The 19,695-nt window shown below is 39.5% G+C and overlaps 1 protein-coding gene across 2 annotated transcripts in view; it reads left to right on the top strand.

The window, feature by feature from the left end:
• Positions 1 to 8,145, top strand: part of ABCB7 (ATP binding cassette subfamily B member 7) — a 114,998-nt gene extending 106,853 nt beyond the window's left edge. The window contains exons 16-17 of one of the 2 annotated variants that reach the window (XR_004230609.1): positions 4,101 to 5,138; positions 5,273 to 8,145. Coding sequence is in view for 1 of the 2 variants with exons in the window: in XM_031944809.1 (XP_031800669.1) it covers positions 4,101 to 4,313 (213 nt within the window). In the remaining variant the exon portion in view is untranslated. Of the gene's footprint in view, positions 1 to 4,100 lie in introns of both variants that reach the window. The other variant, XM_031944809.1, reaches the window with a different exon arrangement.
• The last annotated feature ends 11,550 nt before the right edge of the window (positions 8,146 to 19,695 follow it).

Genomic DNA, 19,695 nt, shown 5'->3' with positions numbered 1-19,695 from the left:
GAATTGTGGTTAGTTATTATGTTGAAAAGAATTCTTAAGTCTTTGAAAGTTGTTTATCTTTACAGTGTTGGTCCTGTGGTATAAGTTGAATAAATTTTTGTATGCTAGCCCCTGAGGATAGGTATGAAGATAAAAAAAATGTAACAGCCTCTGCATTCAAGGCCTTATGCAGGAGAGAGCACTTGAACTCATCTTTGAAGAAAGTTAAAGGATTATGAGAGTTGCAGATAAGGAGGGAGTGCATTCCAGGCACAGGGGTATTGGGATAGAGGGAAAATAGATTTTTGTTCATTAGGAAAAAATTAACTAAACATTTTTTTGAAGTGAACAAAGTCATATACAACGATAGGGCAGCAAGGTCACTCAGTGGATAGAGCACTGGGCTTACAGTCAGGAAGACTCATCTTCCTGAGTTCAAACCCAGGCTCACATACTTCCTAGTTGTGTGATCCTGACCATGTCACTTCACCCTGTTTGCCTGGAGAGAAGGAAGTTGAGCGAGGGTTCAAGGATCATGGCTTCCTCGATTATCCGTCGAGTCCCGGCTGGGAGCTTTCTCCCCTCAGCCGATACCCAGGAGTCCCAGAGAAGTTGTCTGAAGCTTTGTTCTGGGATCAGCTTAGGGTCTTTTGGGGAGGGGACCGTGGATGTTGCCGATGATGCTGGTGGCAGTTTTAAAAGAGACTAACAAGAGCTCTTACTCTTTTTAGTGGCAAGAGCCTGCAGAAGCCTATGGACTACTCAAAAGAATATTTTTAAATATATAAAATAAATACTGAAGATTAGAGGAAACTAATTATATTTTATTACCATTATCAAAATATATTTTTTGTCAAGTTCCCAAACCCTAGGTTAACAACCCTTGGACTTAAGATCCCTCTCCACTGCTAAGTCAAACATTTATTAAGTGCCCACCATGTACAAAGTACTGTGCTAGCTATTAGTAATAGAAAAACCTCTGCCTCGGAGCTGGCACAGTACTTTGTATATGGTGGGCACTTAATAAATGTTTGATCAGGCAGGGACTATATTGAGCACAACAACCCTGCAAAGGAAGTGCCATTAGTATCCTCACTTTGCAGTGGGGGAAAGTGAGCCAGACACAGAAGTTAAGTGACTTGCTCAGTCATACTGCTTGTAATTGGGGCTAGATTTGAACTCAGTTTTTGTGACTCCAGGCCTAGCACTCCATTCACTACACCATCTCTCAGTCTTTCTATATGTATTTTTATATGTTTTCATAAAGAAATGGATGACAATTGGAGAGAGAAACTTAAGGGAACTTTGGGTGGGAGAAAATGAACCAAATTCAGATATTCCTAGGAGGTACAAGCCAAAGAGTTTCTTAGTGAAAAGACTCCAGAACTGTACCTAGTCAGTGCTTCTAGTAATAGGTTTCAAGTCTTTGTCATTTCTGTCTTTGCAACTTCTCTCTTATACATCTTCTTTCCAGCTGGCACCTAGTGTGGGGCCTTTTCACCTCCTGCCGGTGGGTCTCTCTGCCTTAAAACTCTCCTCATTCCAGACCAGTCTGCACTCAGTTGCCAAAAGGATCTTACTAAGGCAGAGGGCTGACCATATCTATCTCTATCTCTCTTCCACACACACCCCAACTTAATAAACTCCAGTAGTTTTCTAATACCCCCAGGACCAGGATCAACTAGGAAATCCTGCTTGGCTTTTAAAGTCGATCACAGTTTTAGTCCTTTTTGCTTTTCTAGCCCTACTATGTCCCTACTAATTCCATACAGGACTAGGATGTTTATTCCTTTCCGTATTCTTCCAAGATGAAGCAACACTGGCCCTCTTGCTGTTCCTTGCACAATGATGGTCCATCTGCCCACTTTCTCCTTTTGTCTGGCTGTCCTCCATACCTGCAATGTTCTCCTTCCTCATATCCACCTTCTGGCTTTCCCAACTTTAATTCTCAACTCAAAAGCCATCATTTTCCGGAAGCTTTTTCCAGTCGTTCCCACTGCTACTGCTTCCCTGAGATGACCTCCCATTTGCCAGTTATATGTCTTTGACATACATGAAGCTTTGCAAGTTGTCTCCTCCGCTAGAATGTGAATTCCTCGAATTAAGGACTAAGTTTTTGCCTTACTTTGTATCCCTAATGCTTAGTACAATGACTGGCATGTAGTGAGTGCTTAATAAATTGATTTACTAACACCACGCTTGTTGCCTCAAACTTGGAACATTGTAGGATCTCCTTTTAATCACGCAGAAGAGTTTGTGCTAGTTTTCTACCCAGGAAAAACCAAGTAGCTAAAGAAAATCTATTGTCCAGATGATCATAATTCAGTTGAACCTTTTGGACAGGACCTGTAAATAAATGGGTAGAGCACCAGCCCTGGAGTCAGGAGGACTTGAGTTCAAATCCAGTCTCAGAGGCTTGACATTTAAGTAGTTGCATGACCCTAGATAAGTCACCTAACCTCAGTTAAGGGGGGGGGGGAGCAGCAATTAAAATAGTAGATGAATTTGGGTTGAGAAATTATACAGTGCTTTTAATGACCTTCCAACCTCTCCTCAAACAGAGGTCTATCCATATTTTTTACATTGATATTTTCCTGCCACTCTGTGGCTGAAAGTCATTGAATACAGTCTCTAAAGAATAAAAGTTGTGGTTCACCAAAGGCAGGTGGAGAGTTACATGATGAGAGTGAGCAGGCTGTCACAGAGTACCACTGAAGAATTATACAGGAGTAGTGGTGGGAAGGATACCTTTCGAGAAGTATTTGACCAGAATAGGAAGTAGACTGGCCCATGTGACATAGGTACAGAATAGCTGGTGGGTAGCCCTCATGCTCCATTGGTGTCTGTGTGATACAAAAGATCATACATACTTGGGAAGACAACATGAGAATACTTCTAACATGAGGTTATAATCTGTATCATGAGAGGGAAAATACCTAGATTGATGACATCAGAGACTGAAATATCAAAGATGATAATGTCTTCATTTGATTAGGAAGGGCCTACTTCACAGTAAGCTTTGGGGAATCCTGACTGTCAGGCAACCTTCAGGTGATTTGAGGGACAGTTTCTTATAGTATGTGGAAAAGCATTGGATTTGGAGTTAAAGGATCTTGATTTACATTCTTATCTAAGCAGAAAAGTCAGCCTTTCTGAACCTCAGTTTCCTTACCTGTCAAATTTTTGAGGTACTTTGCAGCTCCAAATCTATGGTTTTATAAACACTGTGGTTATGTTCCTACCAGAAATTAAATTTATTTAGGACAGTCTCTTGGATCTCACTCATGATAAAATATCACCTTCCCGTGGAGTTTGTATTTGTCTTTTGTTTTTTATATTCTTGAGTAGGACTCAGTGGGGATCCATGAATCCATGAAATCTTGTATCTTAGTGAAGTGGTTCCTGGACTGAAAAAAACAATCATGGACCATTTTTTTCAGGGTAGATAGGAATTTTAAAAGTATTACAAAATCATGCTTTTTTAGAGTGCCCCAGCTTGCACTCAGAAGGGTCCCGGGCAAATCCCAAACTTTTGTTCCATACAAGGCATGTCTGTAAAAGTCTTATCACTTAGCATCAGGAGCAGCAAGAAAAAAGACATGTTGCCCAGTGACTGTCAAGACCAAGCAAATTAACCCGAGATGAAAATTTGGAATCTGTAACAGGTCTACATAGCACTCAGGTTAATAGCCATTGTTAACAAAGGCAGTCAGACACTAAAAAAAAAAAAAAAAAAAAAAAAATCATCATATGGAAATGTTCATTTTAAAGTCTGAGGTTTGAAGAACCTATTTTATAAATGAATTGACTTGATTCGGGTAGCTATCGATCATGTGAACAAACTCCACTTTTTAAAAATTTCTTCCATCCATTCATCAGAATATAACACTTAGAATAGGCTTCTTCTCGATTAAAGCGGTACCTAGGACTTGGCCCTCTATTGGACTAGTAGCCACAAGACCTGGCATGGGATATCACCCTCTCTTCCTCAGTTTTTCTACTTGAAAAATGATAAGGGGGATATTTTCCAGAAATCCTACAAACTTCTAAGCAGGAAAAGTAGTATATAAATTTAGTTGTTATTAGTTAATTTGACCTAATTTGTTTTGTTTGTGTTTTAGGGTAAAATAGCTGAGCGGGGGACCCATGGGAGTCTCCTTGCTAATCCTGGGAGCATCTATTCAGAAATGTGGCACGCTCAAAGCAACCCTCTATCAAATAATAATATCAAATGGGAAAAGAAGAAAGAGCAGATATCCAAAGAGGAGGAAAGGAAGAAACTTCAAGAAGAAATTATCAACAGTGTCAAAGGCTGTGGAAACTGTTCCTGCTAAACTCTGCAAGGCATTTTAATTGTTTCCTTAAAAACAAAAACAACAAACAAAAAAAAAAACTTCAAATGACACATTTGCACTGATGCAGAATTCCTGATTTATTTAGAAACAAAAACAGAAAATTTGAATTCCCCTCTTATAAAATTCTTTTCTTAGGTATCAGTTCTTGTAACAAAGGATTTTCTTTCCCCATCTTTCTCAGTCTGTCTTTTTATTTTCCTTTTCTCTATTCTTCCCCTCTCCCCCAGAAAATAACAAAAACAAAACCAAGCAATCCACCTCACTTTTTTCTCGAATATCCTTTTGTTTCAATATTTACCACTGGAAGATAAATCACCACCAGCCACTCCCAGGGTTTTTCCATTGTTTAATCACTCTAGAACTGGGCTAAATCCATTTTATTGTTCTCCACATTCTGGTATAACTTCTCCCACTGTGATTGATTTGTTAAAAAGTGTTCATCTCCATACCCAGTTAAATCACATGGGTTTACTTACACATTACTGTAAAATATTTAAAATTCTTTTAGTTTACATTTTGATTGAAAAGAATTTCTCTCTGTAAAGAAAAAAAAAAAGAAAATGTCTTATAGTTAGTTAGTTAGCTAGCTTTTTAAAATATTGCATTGATCTGAAAACTAATTAATAAGCACATTCAAAGCCACAAATTTCTAGGACTGCTTTATAGGTCAACTGTGCTAGTCGATAAAACATCTACCTACCTTAATGTTGTTTCAAGTATTTTGACCAAGAAACTCCCTTGAACTGATGTTGGCAAGGAAGATGTTCCACTGAGGCCCTGGGCTGAAATGCATGATATTGGCAGGTAGGCAGGTGATTCTTAGAGATTTCAGCATAATTTGAAAGTTAAACATTCATCTGAATTTTTAGGATTTTTAGGAAATTGAAACTTGTTCTTTCTCTAAATGTTTTCTTCTTTTCCTATCTGAAATTATACAGGGGGAAGATGGGGTTTTTGAGTGAAGCAACTTCCATTTAAAAATCATTAAGGATTATTAGGAACCCAGGGAGGATTAGGTGAGGAACAGAGCTCATTAATCTCAGGTTCTAGGTAAGATCTTCTCTCCTGGCTCAGCAATTAGATGTGTCCACACTTTCCTTGGAAGCAAGGTAGTAATCCACTTTTACCTTCCAGGAACAATTAACAAAACACTTCTGATACTTGGGTCAGTTGATGACTGGCCCCTCTTTTCTACTGGGCACTTCTTTTAATTCTCATGGGTGGTCATTATTCAATTTGAAAACCTTTTTGATCTCCTATAGTATGAAAGAATTCACACAGAGTTGTATATAATAAGACGACTATTTTAATTGTTATTATTTTGAGGTTTTAGTGTGCTTTGTGCAACAGGAAATATGAGAGTTCATATGGGCTTATTTCTATGTATTGAATCAGGAGATAAAATGTGGATCTTACCTAAGTCCAGTATCCAATTTTACTATGTCAGAGCAAATCTAGAGAGATGAGTAACTGGAAGCCAGTACTTTAAGGGATAGTCTTTGACACCAGAAATACAGGAAGCAGAAACCTGCTTTTAAGGTTGACAATAAGAAAAAAGTTCTTAGTCGGCTGCAAAATGTTATTCAGACATTACATCCTCTGCAGCCATAGGCATTGCCAAGATCCTGAGAAATAAAATCCCTGTTTATTTCCCTTTTTAAAAAACAAAACAAAACAAAACAATTTTGTCATATTACTGGAAATGAAGTAAGGGGCTCCATGTCCTTTTTTTTCTTTTGGCTGTCCCTTCTAGGTATTTTCTTTAGCTCAGAGGAAAAAGGAAGCAGCATGTACAGTGCACTGGCTTGGAAGACAGGACCTGAATTCAGATCTTCCCTCTGAGTCTCACCACCCGTGTGATCTGTGGCAAATGACTTTTCCTTCCTCAGTCTCAGTTTGCTCATCTGTAAAATGAGAGTCTGGGACTAGAGATGGTCTCTGAAATCCCTTCCAGCTCTAAGTTTTTGAACCTGTAAAGATAAAGCTCAGTTAAATAATCAAGAAAGCAGCAGTGAAATAACCCTTCTGAAACACATACATAAATGTTCAGAGTAATAGCTTTCAATATACAAATAGGACACTTGGTTAAGGAAGGGCTGGGATTATTTGAATATTGTTTAAGTAGATAATGATTTTTTTCCTCCCAGAGGTCATCTGAAACTTGTCGAGATCATGAGTCATTGCAAGTCAGGCTGATGGGCATTTTCATTGCGTAATTGGGCAGTATTTTCAGTAAGTGTCCTGAAAAATACAGTTGTCCTGGGGTCAGAACCATGACTTGAATGAAAATGTCTCTTCTCATAAACTTACAGGATGTTAGAATTGGAAAAGGAGACCTGCACAATGTATCGCAGTGATCACTTTGGATTCTAGAACTTTCAAAATGAATGAATCCTTTTACCCGAGCCAACCCCTGTATTATTTTCCTTGATGAGAATTTCCAGGTCCCTCAAAATGAAGTGAACTGGGGGCAACTATAGGTGGTGCAGTGGATAGACAGCACCAGTGCTGGAGTCAGGAAGTCCTGAATGACCCAGAGCAAGTCACTTAACCCGCCCTTTCCCCTCTCCCCTCAAATGAAGTGAACTACCCAATTTTACACAATCATTGACAGAGCAGGGACTTGAATCCTGAGCCATTCTATCACCCTTGTTGTCTGTGTGGGGAATGGGCAGGAGCAGTGACTCCAACCCAACTGGTAATCATGATAGTTTAATATGATGCTATAAAAGCTCTTCCCAAGGTAAAGTGTAAGAAGAGGTTCTTTGGATCTTTCACTTAGAGTAAATGCCAAAGGAAAGGGCATTTGATCCATAGTGAGATAATTTTACATTATAATCTTAAGCAAGCAAAAGGACTGCATATGAGGGGTTGTGTCTAAATCAGGGCTGCAGAAGAAAATGCTTTTTTACATATTTTCTCTGAATATGTTGCAGCCTTTGAATCTGGGTTTTGAACAGAGAAGTTTCATTGGGGATTATCTCCAGTACACCTCTGGACAGTCCCCTTCCATTTGGGAGTCCTAGTTTATCATTGGACTGAGTGAAAGGAATGATCTGGATACCTTTCTGATGGTAGGTGAGTCAACGAGCTCATTTGGAAAAACTTGAACAGCCAAATGTAAGAGTCACCTGTGAAAACCAGATCCAAGTGCTAGAATTGCAAAAACCAGCCCTGAAGTTTGCACCCCAAAGACGTAAATTTATAATATGCATATTCTTTTCCTTTGGAGGAATTCACACTTTTTTATAACACCTTCAGATAAAGTTTTTGTTTTTTCTTTCTCTGTAGCTGTTGAGAGAACCCAATTTTTAAAGGTGGCCTTCCTCAAAGTACACCATGCTTTAAAAGGCAAGGATATCTAAAGGTCCTTCACTTCCTCTGTTTTGGGGATAGCTTGCCCAAACTTTGCCCGTCTCCCTGCCAGCTTTCACATATTTTTCTCCCTGCTTTCTTGATTGTTCAATGTATCACTGAGCAGAAATTTTTGCAATACTTGTTTTTTAATTCTTTTTGTTTCACATCTTTTATCTCAGGATTATCTATTATGAATTCATAATTGTAAGCTTTTATATGTGTGTGAAAGTTCCATGATTTTTTTTTAAAGGATCTTTTCCCTCTCTTTCCAATTCCAGTATGGAGAACTGACTGTAAACTGTACAGTAAAGAACAGTATTAAGCCAAAGAAGCTGGCTAAAACTGGTTGATTTAAAAAAAAAAGTAGGGAAACCCTTTATTACAGTTTTATTGTTTATGATAATCTGTGTAGATAATCATTACTAAATAAATGACATATCTTTCTGAATAGAAATGGGTGTCCTATTGAAACAACTCTTTCTGCAATTCACAGGGAAAGCTGATATTTTGTCAGTGACACACTCAGAATAAGAATACAGATAATGAAATAGACACTCTGGGAGTATGGCCTTACAGCTCCATGCAAAAGGAGAGAACTTGGAATTGTTTCAGAGAGAAAGTAATTGTTTGCAGTGCTCAGTAATGTGGGTAAAGTGATAGCAAATTATAGTGCTTTCAGTTAGTATTAGGCAATCACATTTTTGATGACCAATCAGTGGAAGGTAAGTTGCGATTGCCCCCAGTTTCTCAGTCCTGATGATTGGGGGGGAGAGGGTAGGGAGGAGAAGAAGAGGTGGGGGGAGGGTAATGTCTTGGCTGCAAATCAAGCATTAGACTAGCATTTTGATTACCTAGGTAGTTGGAAGGGCGTGCATATTCTAATTAAAAACAGGTTTGAGAATTTTTTTTGCTGTTTGAAAAAGGCTGGATTATTTTCATGGTTCACATACAACCAGTTTCATGTCTTTTCCTGAAGGTTTTCCTGCTTTTTAATATCCTTTTCAATGAAACAGCTGAATCTGTGAATCACGCATTGCCTATAGTCTCTATTGTCACCTCAGTGGTCCAACGTACCCATACTTGAACCATGTTGCCTGTCACTAGTATTTCCCTTGTGTTCTGAAATGCCTTCCAAAGAAAGTCATGCCTTTAGAGGAAGAGGGAATTATGTCCTGGAGCAGTTTCTCTTCTGACTCTGATTATGGGAGCCTCCAACTGTTATTTCCAAAGGTTCATTTACCACGTTTAAAATCTTTTTAATGATAATGATACAAAGAAGCTCTACAGATGCTGCCCTTAACTGTAGAAAATAAAAGAAAATGAGTTAACAAATACTGGAGGTTAGGTTATCTCCAAAAACAGACCCATCACAGAAGATGGTGAGCTACATACAGGATTTTCCACAAGGGACCACTTTCAGCATAGAATTGTACTGAGAACAGGGCACATGATTCAGTTTTAAAGGTAACACTTGGTGATATTTCAGATTATGATCTAGTCCCCAATAATCTGCTTGCATGTCTCATATTGAATGTCAGGTATTATTTAGACCCACTCGGTATGAGTAGATTATATCATATTACCAGTAATGACTGACATGTGAGAAATAGTTAAATCAGGTATGACTGGAAGAAAAATCCACGGATTGGCATGTAGTAAGAACAAGACACCACAAACAGACAGCCGTGAAATATTAAATGTTAAAAGGCCTCCTGTGCATTAGTGAGATCATAGACTTTTAGATCTGGATCTGGAAGGAGCTTTAGAGAGCATTCTACTGAGGCTAAGAAAAGGTAAGAGGCCTGCCCAGTGCTGTATAAGCTACTAAACTTTAGAGTCAGGATTTAGGGCCTGGATCTCTCCACTGTAGCACAACACCTGATAAATTCTATACAAAAGATTTATGGAAAAAGGTAAACAAGAACCTCATAGTCAGAGAAGGTATGGTGGACTCATCACCTTTACCAGAATAAGGACTTTCCATATCAGAGAGGTCCCTATGAGCAATTTGTAACCATTAAAGGAGCTCCCAATCACCTTTCTTTTTTCTTTTGGGTCAGCAGTTCTACTGATTAGTAGTGATCTTCAGCTGCCACAAGGGTACAAAACCATGCCGACCTTTAGGGTTTATGTTAAAAAAGAGATAGCGTCCTTTTTGTTAGGGCTCATCAATCAGAACAAGCTACGGGGGGGAGGGGGGGGAATCATAGGATAGTAAGGCTAGAAGGAACATCTTCAAGTTGCCACAAGTAGTAAGTGGCCTTTCCCAATCGATGGTGCCCCTGTATTAATGATCAAACTTCCCTTCTGGACCTGGTCCTTACATCTTTGCCATTTCCTTATGCTCATAATGACCCTCTGCAGCGTACTGTGTTACTTGCTTTTCTCATCCCTGACAATCAGGTGGCAGTAGGCCTGGGATTTATTCTTCTTCACCACTTCCAGGCTCTCTCCATACTGCCATCACTCAGTGATCTCTCCTATGTCCTCTTTTCCATTCTATCTTACCCAGTCCAGATCCTTGTTATAGTCTCTCACCCAAAATCCAGTGACTGACTGACAGCCTTAATCTTTCCACAAGTCTGGCTTCTTCCTAGACTTGTAACTACTGATGCTTTTTTTCACGCTTGAAAGTTTGCAAAGCACTTACATTATTTAATCTGGGCCAAAAAACTACCCTGTGAGAATAAGTACTGCAAGTGATAAGGAAACTGAGGCTTAGTTTGTGACTAGCCCATGGTGATAAAGTTAGTGTCAAAAGTAGAATTAGAGTGTTAGTCTTCCAGCATTCTACCTATCATACTATAATAATCTGTAGACATTCTGCTATCTCCTCCAGCCTGAGGAACAGGACCCCTCACCTCCCAGTTCATCTGCTTTCCTGACTCGTTTCCTCATTCTTCACATATGGTTGCCTTCTTTTTATCTTTTCTCAGTTCTTTGATAATTCCATTACTATCCTGAAACTGATGTCACTGAGGAACTCTTTTAAAAACCATTTTCACTGATATTTTCTGTTTTTACATCACATCTAGGTCCAAATACATCTTTCCCTCTCCCTTGAGAGCCAACGATCTCTTAGGTACAGGAGGACCTGAATTCAATTCTGTCTTCATACATTTAGCACTTAATAGCTGTGTGACCCTGGGCAAGTCGCTTAACTCCAATTGTCTCACCTAAAATTTTATTTTATTTTATTTTTCTCAGTTCTCATCCTACTTGATCTATTTGATTTTGCCAGCCCTTCCCTGTCCCACCCCTCCCCTCACTAGCTCCCACCTTCTGGATATTTTCCTTAGCTTCTGTGACCTTGTTCTTTCCTTGTTCTGTCACTCTTCTGTTTCCTTGCTAAATCATCATCCATGTCCCATCTACAAAGCTTGGGTATTTTCCACTACTTTATTTAATCTTCTTATCTCTCAGTGCTATCTTGTTGATATAATCAACTCTCAGGTTCAATTATCAATTAGTAGCTCTCACACTCAACATAACTGCCATGGAACCTATGATTGCCCTAAACCTGCCCCTTTTGCAAACTCCCCACTTTTGAGGGTTTCACCATTCTAGTCACCCAGGTTGGAAACTTTAGAGTTACTATCTTTGACTCTTCCCTCTCCCTTGGTGAGTTGCATTTCTTTGTTATCTCTTGCATCTGCTCTCCACTCATACTGCTCCTCATTGCTCCTGACTTGAAGTATTACTGTTGGCTCTCTTGTTTTTAAGGATCCCTTCTTCACAGCATCCTCCTGACAGATGCCAAAGTGATATTCCTAAAGCACAGATCTGACCCTCTACAGTGGTTTCCCATTGCTTCTAGGATAAAATAAAAACGGCTTGTCATTTTAAGCTTTTCATCTGGCTACAACTTAGCTTTCCAGACTTATTTTATATTACTCCTTTTACATAGTCAACATTCCAGCCAAACTGACCTATTAACTATTACCCAAACCTGGCATTACATCTCCCACCTCTGCTTTTGCCCAGGCTGTCCGCCTCATCTAATACATCCTTTTTACACACACACACACACACACTCACACTCATTATCCCATTAAAGGCTCAGCTTAGGTGACACCTCAGAAAGAGCTTCTTTCCTAACCTCTTCCTCCCAGTTATTAATGTGTGCTCCCTCAAATTACCTTATATTTATATGTGCTTGTTGCATCCCTTGCCATACCCAATTAATGGTAGAAGCTTCTAGAGATCCTGGCCTAATTCAGTGCCTAAAACATAGTAGGTGCTCAATAAATGTTGAGTTCACTTGAGTTATAATCTAAGAGCAGCAGTTGATTCAAGAGTTATGAGTCCTCGTAATTGAAATCGGGCTAATAAAAAAGGTTAAAGGCAACCTACATTTTTCTCTCACTCAAGACACTTCTCTGAACAAAGGATGTTGGAGATGAAGTTATGATCTATTTGACTATATATATATATATCTCTGAAAACCTTCAGCCTAGGGTTTAACATTAGTAGGTTCTATGATCCTTTTTACTGGGGTGAGACAGGGTCTCTAGTGTAAGAGGATCATGGGGCATCTGTGGCCCTTGGATAAGCTTGGCCCACCTCAGGAGCTTCCCTGACCTAGTCGATTTCCTTTAATTTATTGTACACGAACCTGTGTAATCTACCCAAATGTAATTCTGGCAAAGCAGAGGATCTGTAACATATTGTAAAAGTGTAGGCAGCCTTGATTCTTCTCTCCACCCCAAGTTTCAGATTGAATTTGGTCTCTGAAGGTGGAGTTACTGCTGGCTTCCACCCACGCTTCATTCTTAGAACATCTTAGAATATCCTCCCACTTCTCCTTTCTGTAGGAATTCTAGCAGGATAACACTGGTGAACATACCGGTGCCCTGTGCCATTTTTCCTGTTCACGTCCTCACTTTCCCCATGTTTGTCAGCCATCCTGTGTAACAGCTATTTAATGTCTACTATATGTTAGACAACAACGTAACCTCTAGGGGAGACACGAAGGAAATGGGAATATAGTCTATGCCTTCCCTCTGCATGAGCAGGGCTGACTCTGGTAGAACTTCAGTGTTCTTTCTTAAGCCGCTCCAGCCATTTTGCTCCTGTTTGGGGAGAATTCCTAGGGAATTTTCCCAGGAAAAGAGTGGAATGAACCTATTGGCTTAAGTTAGATTCTGACCTTCCTGCCAAGGTCTGTGTAAGCTTAGTGACGTGATGCTAATGATCACAATTGCAGTAAATGCCAATGGAAAGGCTCCATATCACAATTGCAGTAAATGCCAATGGAAAGGCTCCACGGTGACATAGACTCAAGAACTCAAGGATGCGTATGCTTGGAAAAGAAGCATGGGCCAGCCATATAACAAGAGGGAAGGCTTCCCAGATGGACAACCTTCTTGTTGTGTTGGCGCCAGGGAAGTGTTAAAATAACCAGAGGAAGGATTCCAGAATTTTGGATGGGTTGTTTGGAAGATTAAACTGAATCTCAGTGCCTCAGTGCTACAGGGAACCTCAAAAGCTTAGCTAATTCAGACCCATATCCTCAAAGGAATCTTTTATATAGTATCCCTGATGAGTGCTCAACTTTTGCTCAGAGACTTCTATGTGCAAAACTCCCTACCTCTCAAGGTAGCCCATTCATAATTATAACAGTTGATGGACCTTCCTTACAGTGAATATGGTCTGCCTCTTCATGACGTTTAGCCGTATCTTTCTTAAGGAAATGAGAATGAGGACACAGAATGAGAATTCTTGGAGGGGTGGCAGTCTGCCCCAGTGCTTGAGCCCATTCTTTCTGCTGGAGAGAAGCAGAGTCCTGAGAGGAAGATGCCATTAGGCACCATGTGCTGATGTGGACAACCCATTTCTTGCCCAGGAGTCAGATATATGTGATGATCAGTAGGAAAAGTCACGTGGTTTGGGGCAAGACACATCTTCTCTGGGCCTCAGTTTCCTCATTTATAAGAATTGAACTTAAACACTCATATCTTTTCCAGCTTCTATGAGTGAATACTCAAAATGAGTATATCCCTAAAGTATTAGACCTCCCACAGGGGATATTTAAAAGGAGTTTGATCACACACCCCTGCACAACTCAGTAATAGATGATTTTTTTCTTTTAGTAGATGGCCTTTGTGAATTTCTGTGGCCAAAATTAATCATCGGTTGACAGCCTACCTTCTCTGCCCTTAGCCAGGTTACTCCCGAGATGGTAATCCATTGCTAGATCCATACTTGAAACCTCTACAGCTTGGTTACTCCTGCCAGTGCTTGTGTTCTGTTGTCAGAGCTATTAAGTAGCCAGAGTTTTTGCTATGTCTCAACATACAAAGTATTTGATTGAGACTCATGTGGAGAAGATGAGGAAATATGAGCTAAACAGACCAAAAAAAAAAGTACCTTTAGTTGGATTCAGAAACGTATTGAACTGCCAGATCCAAAGAATAGCCATTAATGGGTCAATGCCAGTTTGGATGGCAGTTTCCACCGCAGTGTCCCAGGGATTTGTGCTTAATACTTGCTATTGCACATTTTTTATTAATCCAAACATTTATGCAGTGCATGCAGTGTGCCAAACACTGAGGTAGGGCCTGGAGTTATAAATGCAATGAATGGAAAAATCCCTGCCTTCTAGGAGCTTAAAAAGGGAGACAAGTACATATAAGTATAGGTGCAATAATTAGAATAAATTTGCGTATTTATTCCCCAGTGTTCTGTTCTGGGCTTTCTTCTCTTTTTTGAATATCCTCTTTCTTGGTAACCTTATCAGCTCCTGTGGATTTAATAATCATCTCTATGCAGATGACTCCCTAATCCATATGAGCCTAGAGGCAGCAGGGTAGTGTGATGGAAAGGGTACTGGGCCTGGACTTTGGAATAGCTCAACACTACTAGCTGTGTGATCCTGGGCAAATTACTTAATCTCCGTTTGCCTTACTTCCCTTAACTGTAAAATGGGAATAATCCACTTAATCCCAGATTGTTTTGAGTGTCAAATGAGATAAGCACAGTGCCTGATACATAATAGGGGCTTAATAAATATTTGTTTCCTTCCTTCCTTCCGTCCTTCCGTTCTTCCTTCTTTCCCTTCCCTCCCTTCCTTCCCTTCCTTCCTTCCCTTCTTTCCTCTCTTCTTCCCTCTCTTCCCTTTTTCCTTCTCTAGCCCCTAGCTACTTTTATTCTCTCCTTGCCTTCTCCTCCAGCTTCAGTCAACATGTCTAAGATTGAATTCACGGTCCTTTCTCCTAACTTGTCTATGTAGGAGCCTTTTCCAACTTTTCCTTTTCCAAACTTGTCTATTTATGTAGGTGCCACCACCATACCTCCAATGTCAAGTTTATATTCTTAATGTTATCCTTGACTTCTCACTGTCCCCCCAACCCACATGCTGGTCAGTTGCCAAATCTTGCTCTGTGTCTTTCATTCCACCTCTTGCATCTGACTCCTTTCTACTCATGCAATTTCTACCTTACTTCAGGCCCTCATCACGTCTTACCTGGATTACTGCAACAGCTTAATTGGTCTCCTTGCATCAAGTCTCTCCCTACTCCAGGTCATCCTGAACACTGCTGGCATATGTGCAGATTTGACCACGTGCTTAGACCACTTGGCGACTTAGGGGCTTCTTACTGCCTCTGGAATCAACTAAAAGCTTCTCTATTTAGTTTTCATAGCCCTACACAACCTGACCTCAGCTTACTTTCCAGCTTTATTATACATTTTTCTTTGTGGATCTCTCTTCCTACACTCTGTGAAATAAGCTAAATTGGCCTTCTCCTGTTCCTCACTCCTAATTCTCCATCTCCTATCTCTGTGCCTTTGTACTGGCTACACAGTGCCTGGAATGCCCTCCCTCTGTACCTCTGCCTTTCTTCCTTTCAGCTGCAGCTCAGGCACCATCTTCTACATGAAAGCCTTTCCTGATCCCCTTAGTGCTAATGCCCTCCCTAGCAGCCACCTTATATTTTTTTTATTATAGCTTTTTATTTACAAGATATATGCATGGGTAATTTTTTAGCATTGACAGTTGCACCTTCTGTTCCAACTTTTCCCCTCCTTCCCCCCACCCCTTCCCCCACATGGCAGGTAGATCAATACATGTTAATTAAATATGTTAAAGTAGAAGTTAAATAAAATATATGTATACATGTCCATACAGTTATTTTGCTGCACAAGAAGAGTCGGACTTTGAAATAGTGTACAATTAGCCTGTGAAGGAAATCAAAAATGCAGGCGGACAAAAATAGAGGGATTGGGAATTCTATGTAGTGGTTCACACTCATTTCCCAGAGTTCTTTCTCTGGGTGTAGCTGGTTCAGTTCATTACTGCTCCATTGAAACTGATTTGGTTCATCTCATTGTTGAAGAAGGCCACGTCCATCAGAATTGATCATCATATAGAATTGTTGTTGAAGTATATGATGATCTCCTGGTTCTGCTCACATCTTTCAGCATTAGTTGATGTAAGTCTCTCCAGGCCTTTCTGAAATCATCCTGATGATCATTTCTTTTTTTTAAATAATTATAACTTTTTATTGACAGTACATACGCATGGATACTTTTTTACAACATTGTCCCTTGCACTCACTTCTGTTCCGACTTTTCCCTGCCTCCCTCTACCTCCTCCCCCAGATGGCAAGCAGTCCTATACATGTTAGATAGGTTACAGTATATCCTAGATACAATCTATGTGTCCAGAACCGAACAGTTTTCTTGTTACACAGGGAGAATTGGATTCAGAAGGTAAAAATAACATGGGAAGAAAACAAAAATGCAAACAGTTCACACTCATTTCCCAGTGTTCCTTCTCTGGGTGTAGCTGCTTCTGTCCATCATTGATCAATTGGAACTGAATTAGATCTTCTTCTTGTCAAAGAAATCCACTTCCATCAGAATACATCCTCATACAGTATTGTTGTTGAAGTATATAATGATCTCCTGGTTCTGCTCATTTCACTCAGCATCAGTTCCTGTAAGTCTCTCTAAGCCTCTCTGTATTCATCTTGCTGGTCATTTCTTCACGGAACAATAATATTCCATAACATTCATATACCACAATTTATTGAGCCATTCTCCAATTGAGGGGTATCCACTCACTTTCCAGTTTCTGGCCACTACAAAGAGGCAGCTACCTTATATTTAATTATTTTATATATAGTTGTGTGCACATAGGTGCATATATGTATATGTATGTAGTTTTCTATATACTTGTCTTCTCCCCTCCATTAAAATTAAAAGCTCCTTGTTAGCAGGGACTTTTTTTGTTCTTTCTTTGTACTTGTATCCCAAAACTTAGCACAGTGGTTGGCACATTGCAGACACTTAATGATTGGTTGATTGATTGGCATATAAAGTAGGTTAATCTGCCAGAGGTGATGGACCAAAGATGAAGAATGGGACATGCACTGTCGGACTTGGCCAGCGTATGAATTTGTTTTGTTTGCTTTTGCTTTTTTGTTTGTTTGTTTGTTTTTGTTAAAAGCTTTGTTTTTCTTTTTTTTCCAAACTGTGGTATAATGGAAATGCAAAGGGGGATATGAATAGGGTAACAAAAAAATAAAAATAAAAGGTTCCCAGGGTTGTTGCGAGAATCAAGTAAAGTAATATTTGTGATGTATTTAGCACAGTGTGTGGCACATAGCAGATGCTATATAAATTCTTATTCCCTTCCCAGGAAAGAGAAAAAAGAATCATTGAGGCATCTTTTTTTAAAAAATGCAGAGAAGAGAAGGAAGGCCAGAAAGAAAGAAGCACAGACAAGCAGGACAGCTTCGAAAGCTACAGGTTGAACTTAATTTGTTTTTAAAAGAAAAGCAAACTATATATGACAGTCTGCAGTTTCATGTACTGTTCTCTTTTTCTGTTCTGAAGATATGCAAATATTCAGTTTATCTGAACATGAGACACGTTCAGAATAAAAATGAAATTTAAATAAATGAAACGTAGTTGGAGAGGGAGGAGGGTACTAGCAGTTGGTGGTGGGGGTGTGTGGAGAGGATTCATGAAAAGCATCAAGTAGAAAATTGTATTTAAGTGGCATCTTAGAGGAAGAGAAGGATTCTGGGATTTTGTACAATGACTAAAATAAAGGCAGAGGCAAGGTGACATAATTCACACATCCTGAGCTTGGACTCAAAGCCTGGGTTCAAGTTTTGCCTCTGACACTTATTAACAGTGTAGGCTTCACACCACACAATACCGTTAGAAGCTTGTTATCTCTGTCCTGTGAGGGAGTTCCCACATCAGAGAATTCCACATGCTGAAACAATCTTGGCACCTTTGAGAGATGGCTAAAGCCATAGATGGTATCTTTTGTCAAATTTGCAGGTGACACAGCTAGATGCAAGGATTCAAAAGGTCCTGACAAGGGACAGTCTAGTAGGGATAAATGAAAAGTTGGTTTCCAAAGTCAATCTTGCAATACAAAATAAGAGAGGCTTGGCTAGTCAGCAATTCATCTGAAAAAGGTCTTAGGGTTTTTGTGATCTGAAAGATCAATATGAGGTAATAGTATGATATGGCAGCTGAGAAAATGAATTCAGTATATGGCTGCATTAAGATGCCTAGTGCCATTAATTGACACTCTTGGGAAAACTGGAAAGCAGTCTTGTGGAAACTAGGTCTAGACCAACATTGCACACCATATACTAAGTTCCAAATAGATACATGACTTAAACTTCACAAACAAATTATAGGAGGAAATACAAGATGTTCTTTTTGGCATTCAACCCCTTCATAAAGCTACCCCCCTCTTAACTTTCTGTTCTTTTCCATCTATGGCTAGCAGAAGAGTTCTTGACAAAACAAGGCACAGAGATAATCACAGAAGATAAAATGAATAATGTAACCTTAAAGGGCTCTACATGGACAAATCCAATGTAGCTAAAGTCAGAAGGGAAACAATTGACAGGGAAAAAATATTTGCAGCAAGTAAAGATCTCATTTTACAAGAAACCGATTCAAATGTATAAGGACCAGAACCATGCCCCAGTTGATAAATAGTCAAAGATTATAAACCAGATAGCATTCAAGGGAAGAAGTCTAAGTTATCAACAGTCATAAGGAAAAAAATGTTCTAAATTACTAATTAGAGAAATTCAAATGAAAGCAACTCCTAAGTTCTACCTCACATTCATCAAATTGTCAAAGCTGACAAAAAAAAAAAAAACAGAAAATGGTATGTTGGAGGGGCTGTAGTTGGCTGAACAAATTATGGTACACGAATGTAAATAGAATATGAGTTTGCTCTAAGAAATGATGAAAAGAATGATTTCAGAAAAACCTGGGAAGACTTGATAAAATGTAGACGGAAGAGAGCTGATTAATCTGAAACAGTAACATTGAAAAATTTAATAACTCTGATCAGTGCAGTGACTAATTGTGATTCCAAAGAACTAATAAGGAAATTTGCTGCCCACCTCTTAAAAGGGCAGTCATGGGTCCGAGGTGCAGAATGAGACGTATTTTTGGATATGGCCAATGCAGAAATTTACTTTTGCTTGGATATGGAAGTTTTTCATTTTGTGGTGGAGTGGAGGTGAGAGGGAGAGAAAATAAAATTTTGTTAATCCAAAAAGGAGGGTTTTTTTAATGTCCTTTGCCATAGTCTGACCACATCTGGGTTCAGTTTAGGCAGTACATTTCAAGAGAGACAATTTGGTGAAGCATGTGGATGTGATGCTAAAAATAGCTAACATTTATATAGCACTTACCTATGTGCCACTCAGTGTGCTAAGTGCTTTACAATTATTGTCTCATTTATTCTTCACAACAGCTCTCGGAGGTAGATGCTGTTATTATCTCCATTTTACAGTTATGGAACATGAGTCAGAGATTAAATGATTTTCCCAGGGTCATGCAGCTAATTCAGGTCTGAGGCTGGATTTGAATTTCTGACTCTCTCCACTGTGCCACCTAGCTGCCGTGTAAGGATCAACTAAAGGAACCAGGGAAGTTTCCTTTGGAGAAGAGAAGACTGAGGAAGAATAGGGATCTACCTAATTAGCTCCAAAATATTGGAAAGGTTGTATGGGAG

Source organism: Sarcophilus harrisii, chromosome X (genome assembly GCF_902635505.1).
Source record: "Sarcophilus harrisii chromosome X, mSarHar1.11, whole genome shotgun sequence".
In the NCBI taxonomy this organism is placed as follows: Eukaryota; Metazoa; Chordata; class Mammalia; order Dasyuromorphia; family Dasyuridae; genus Sarcophilus; species Sarcophilus harrisii.
Note: the sequence above shows the minus strand (reverse complement) of the source record. Positions and strands in the feature narration are given on the sequence as shown.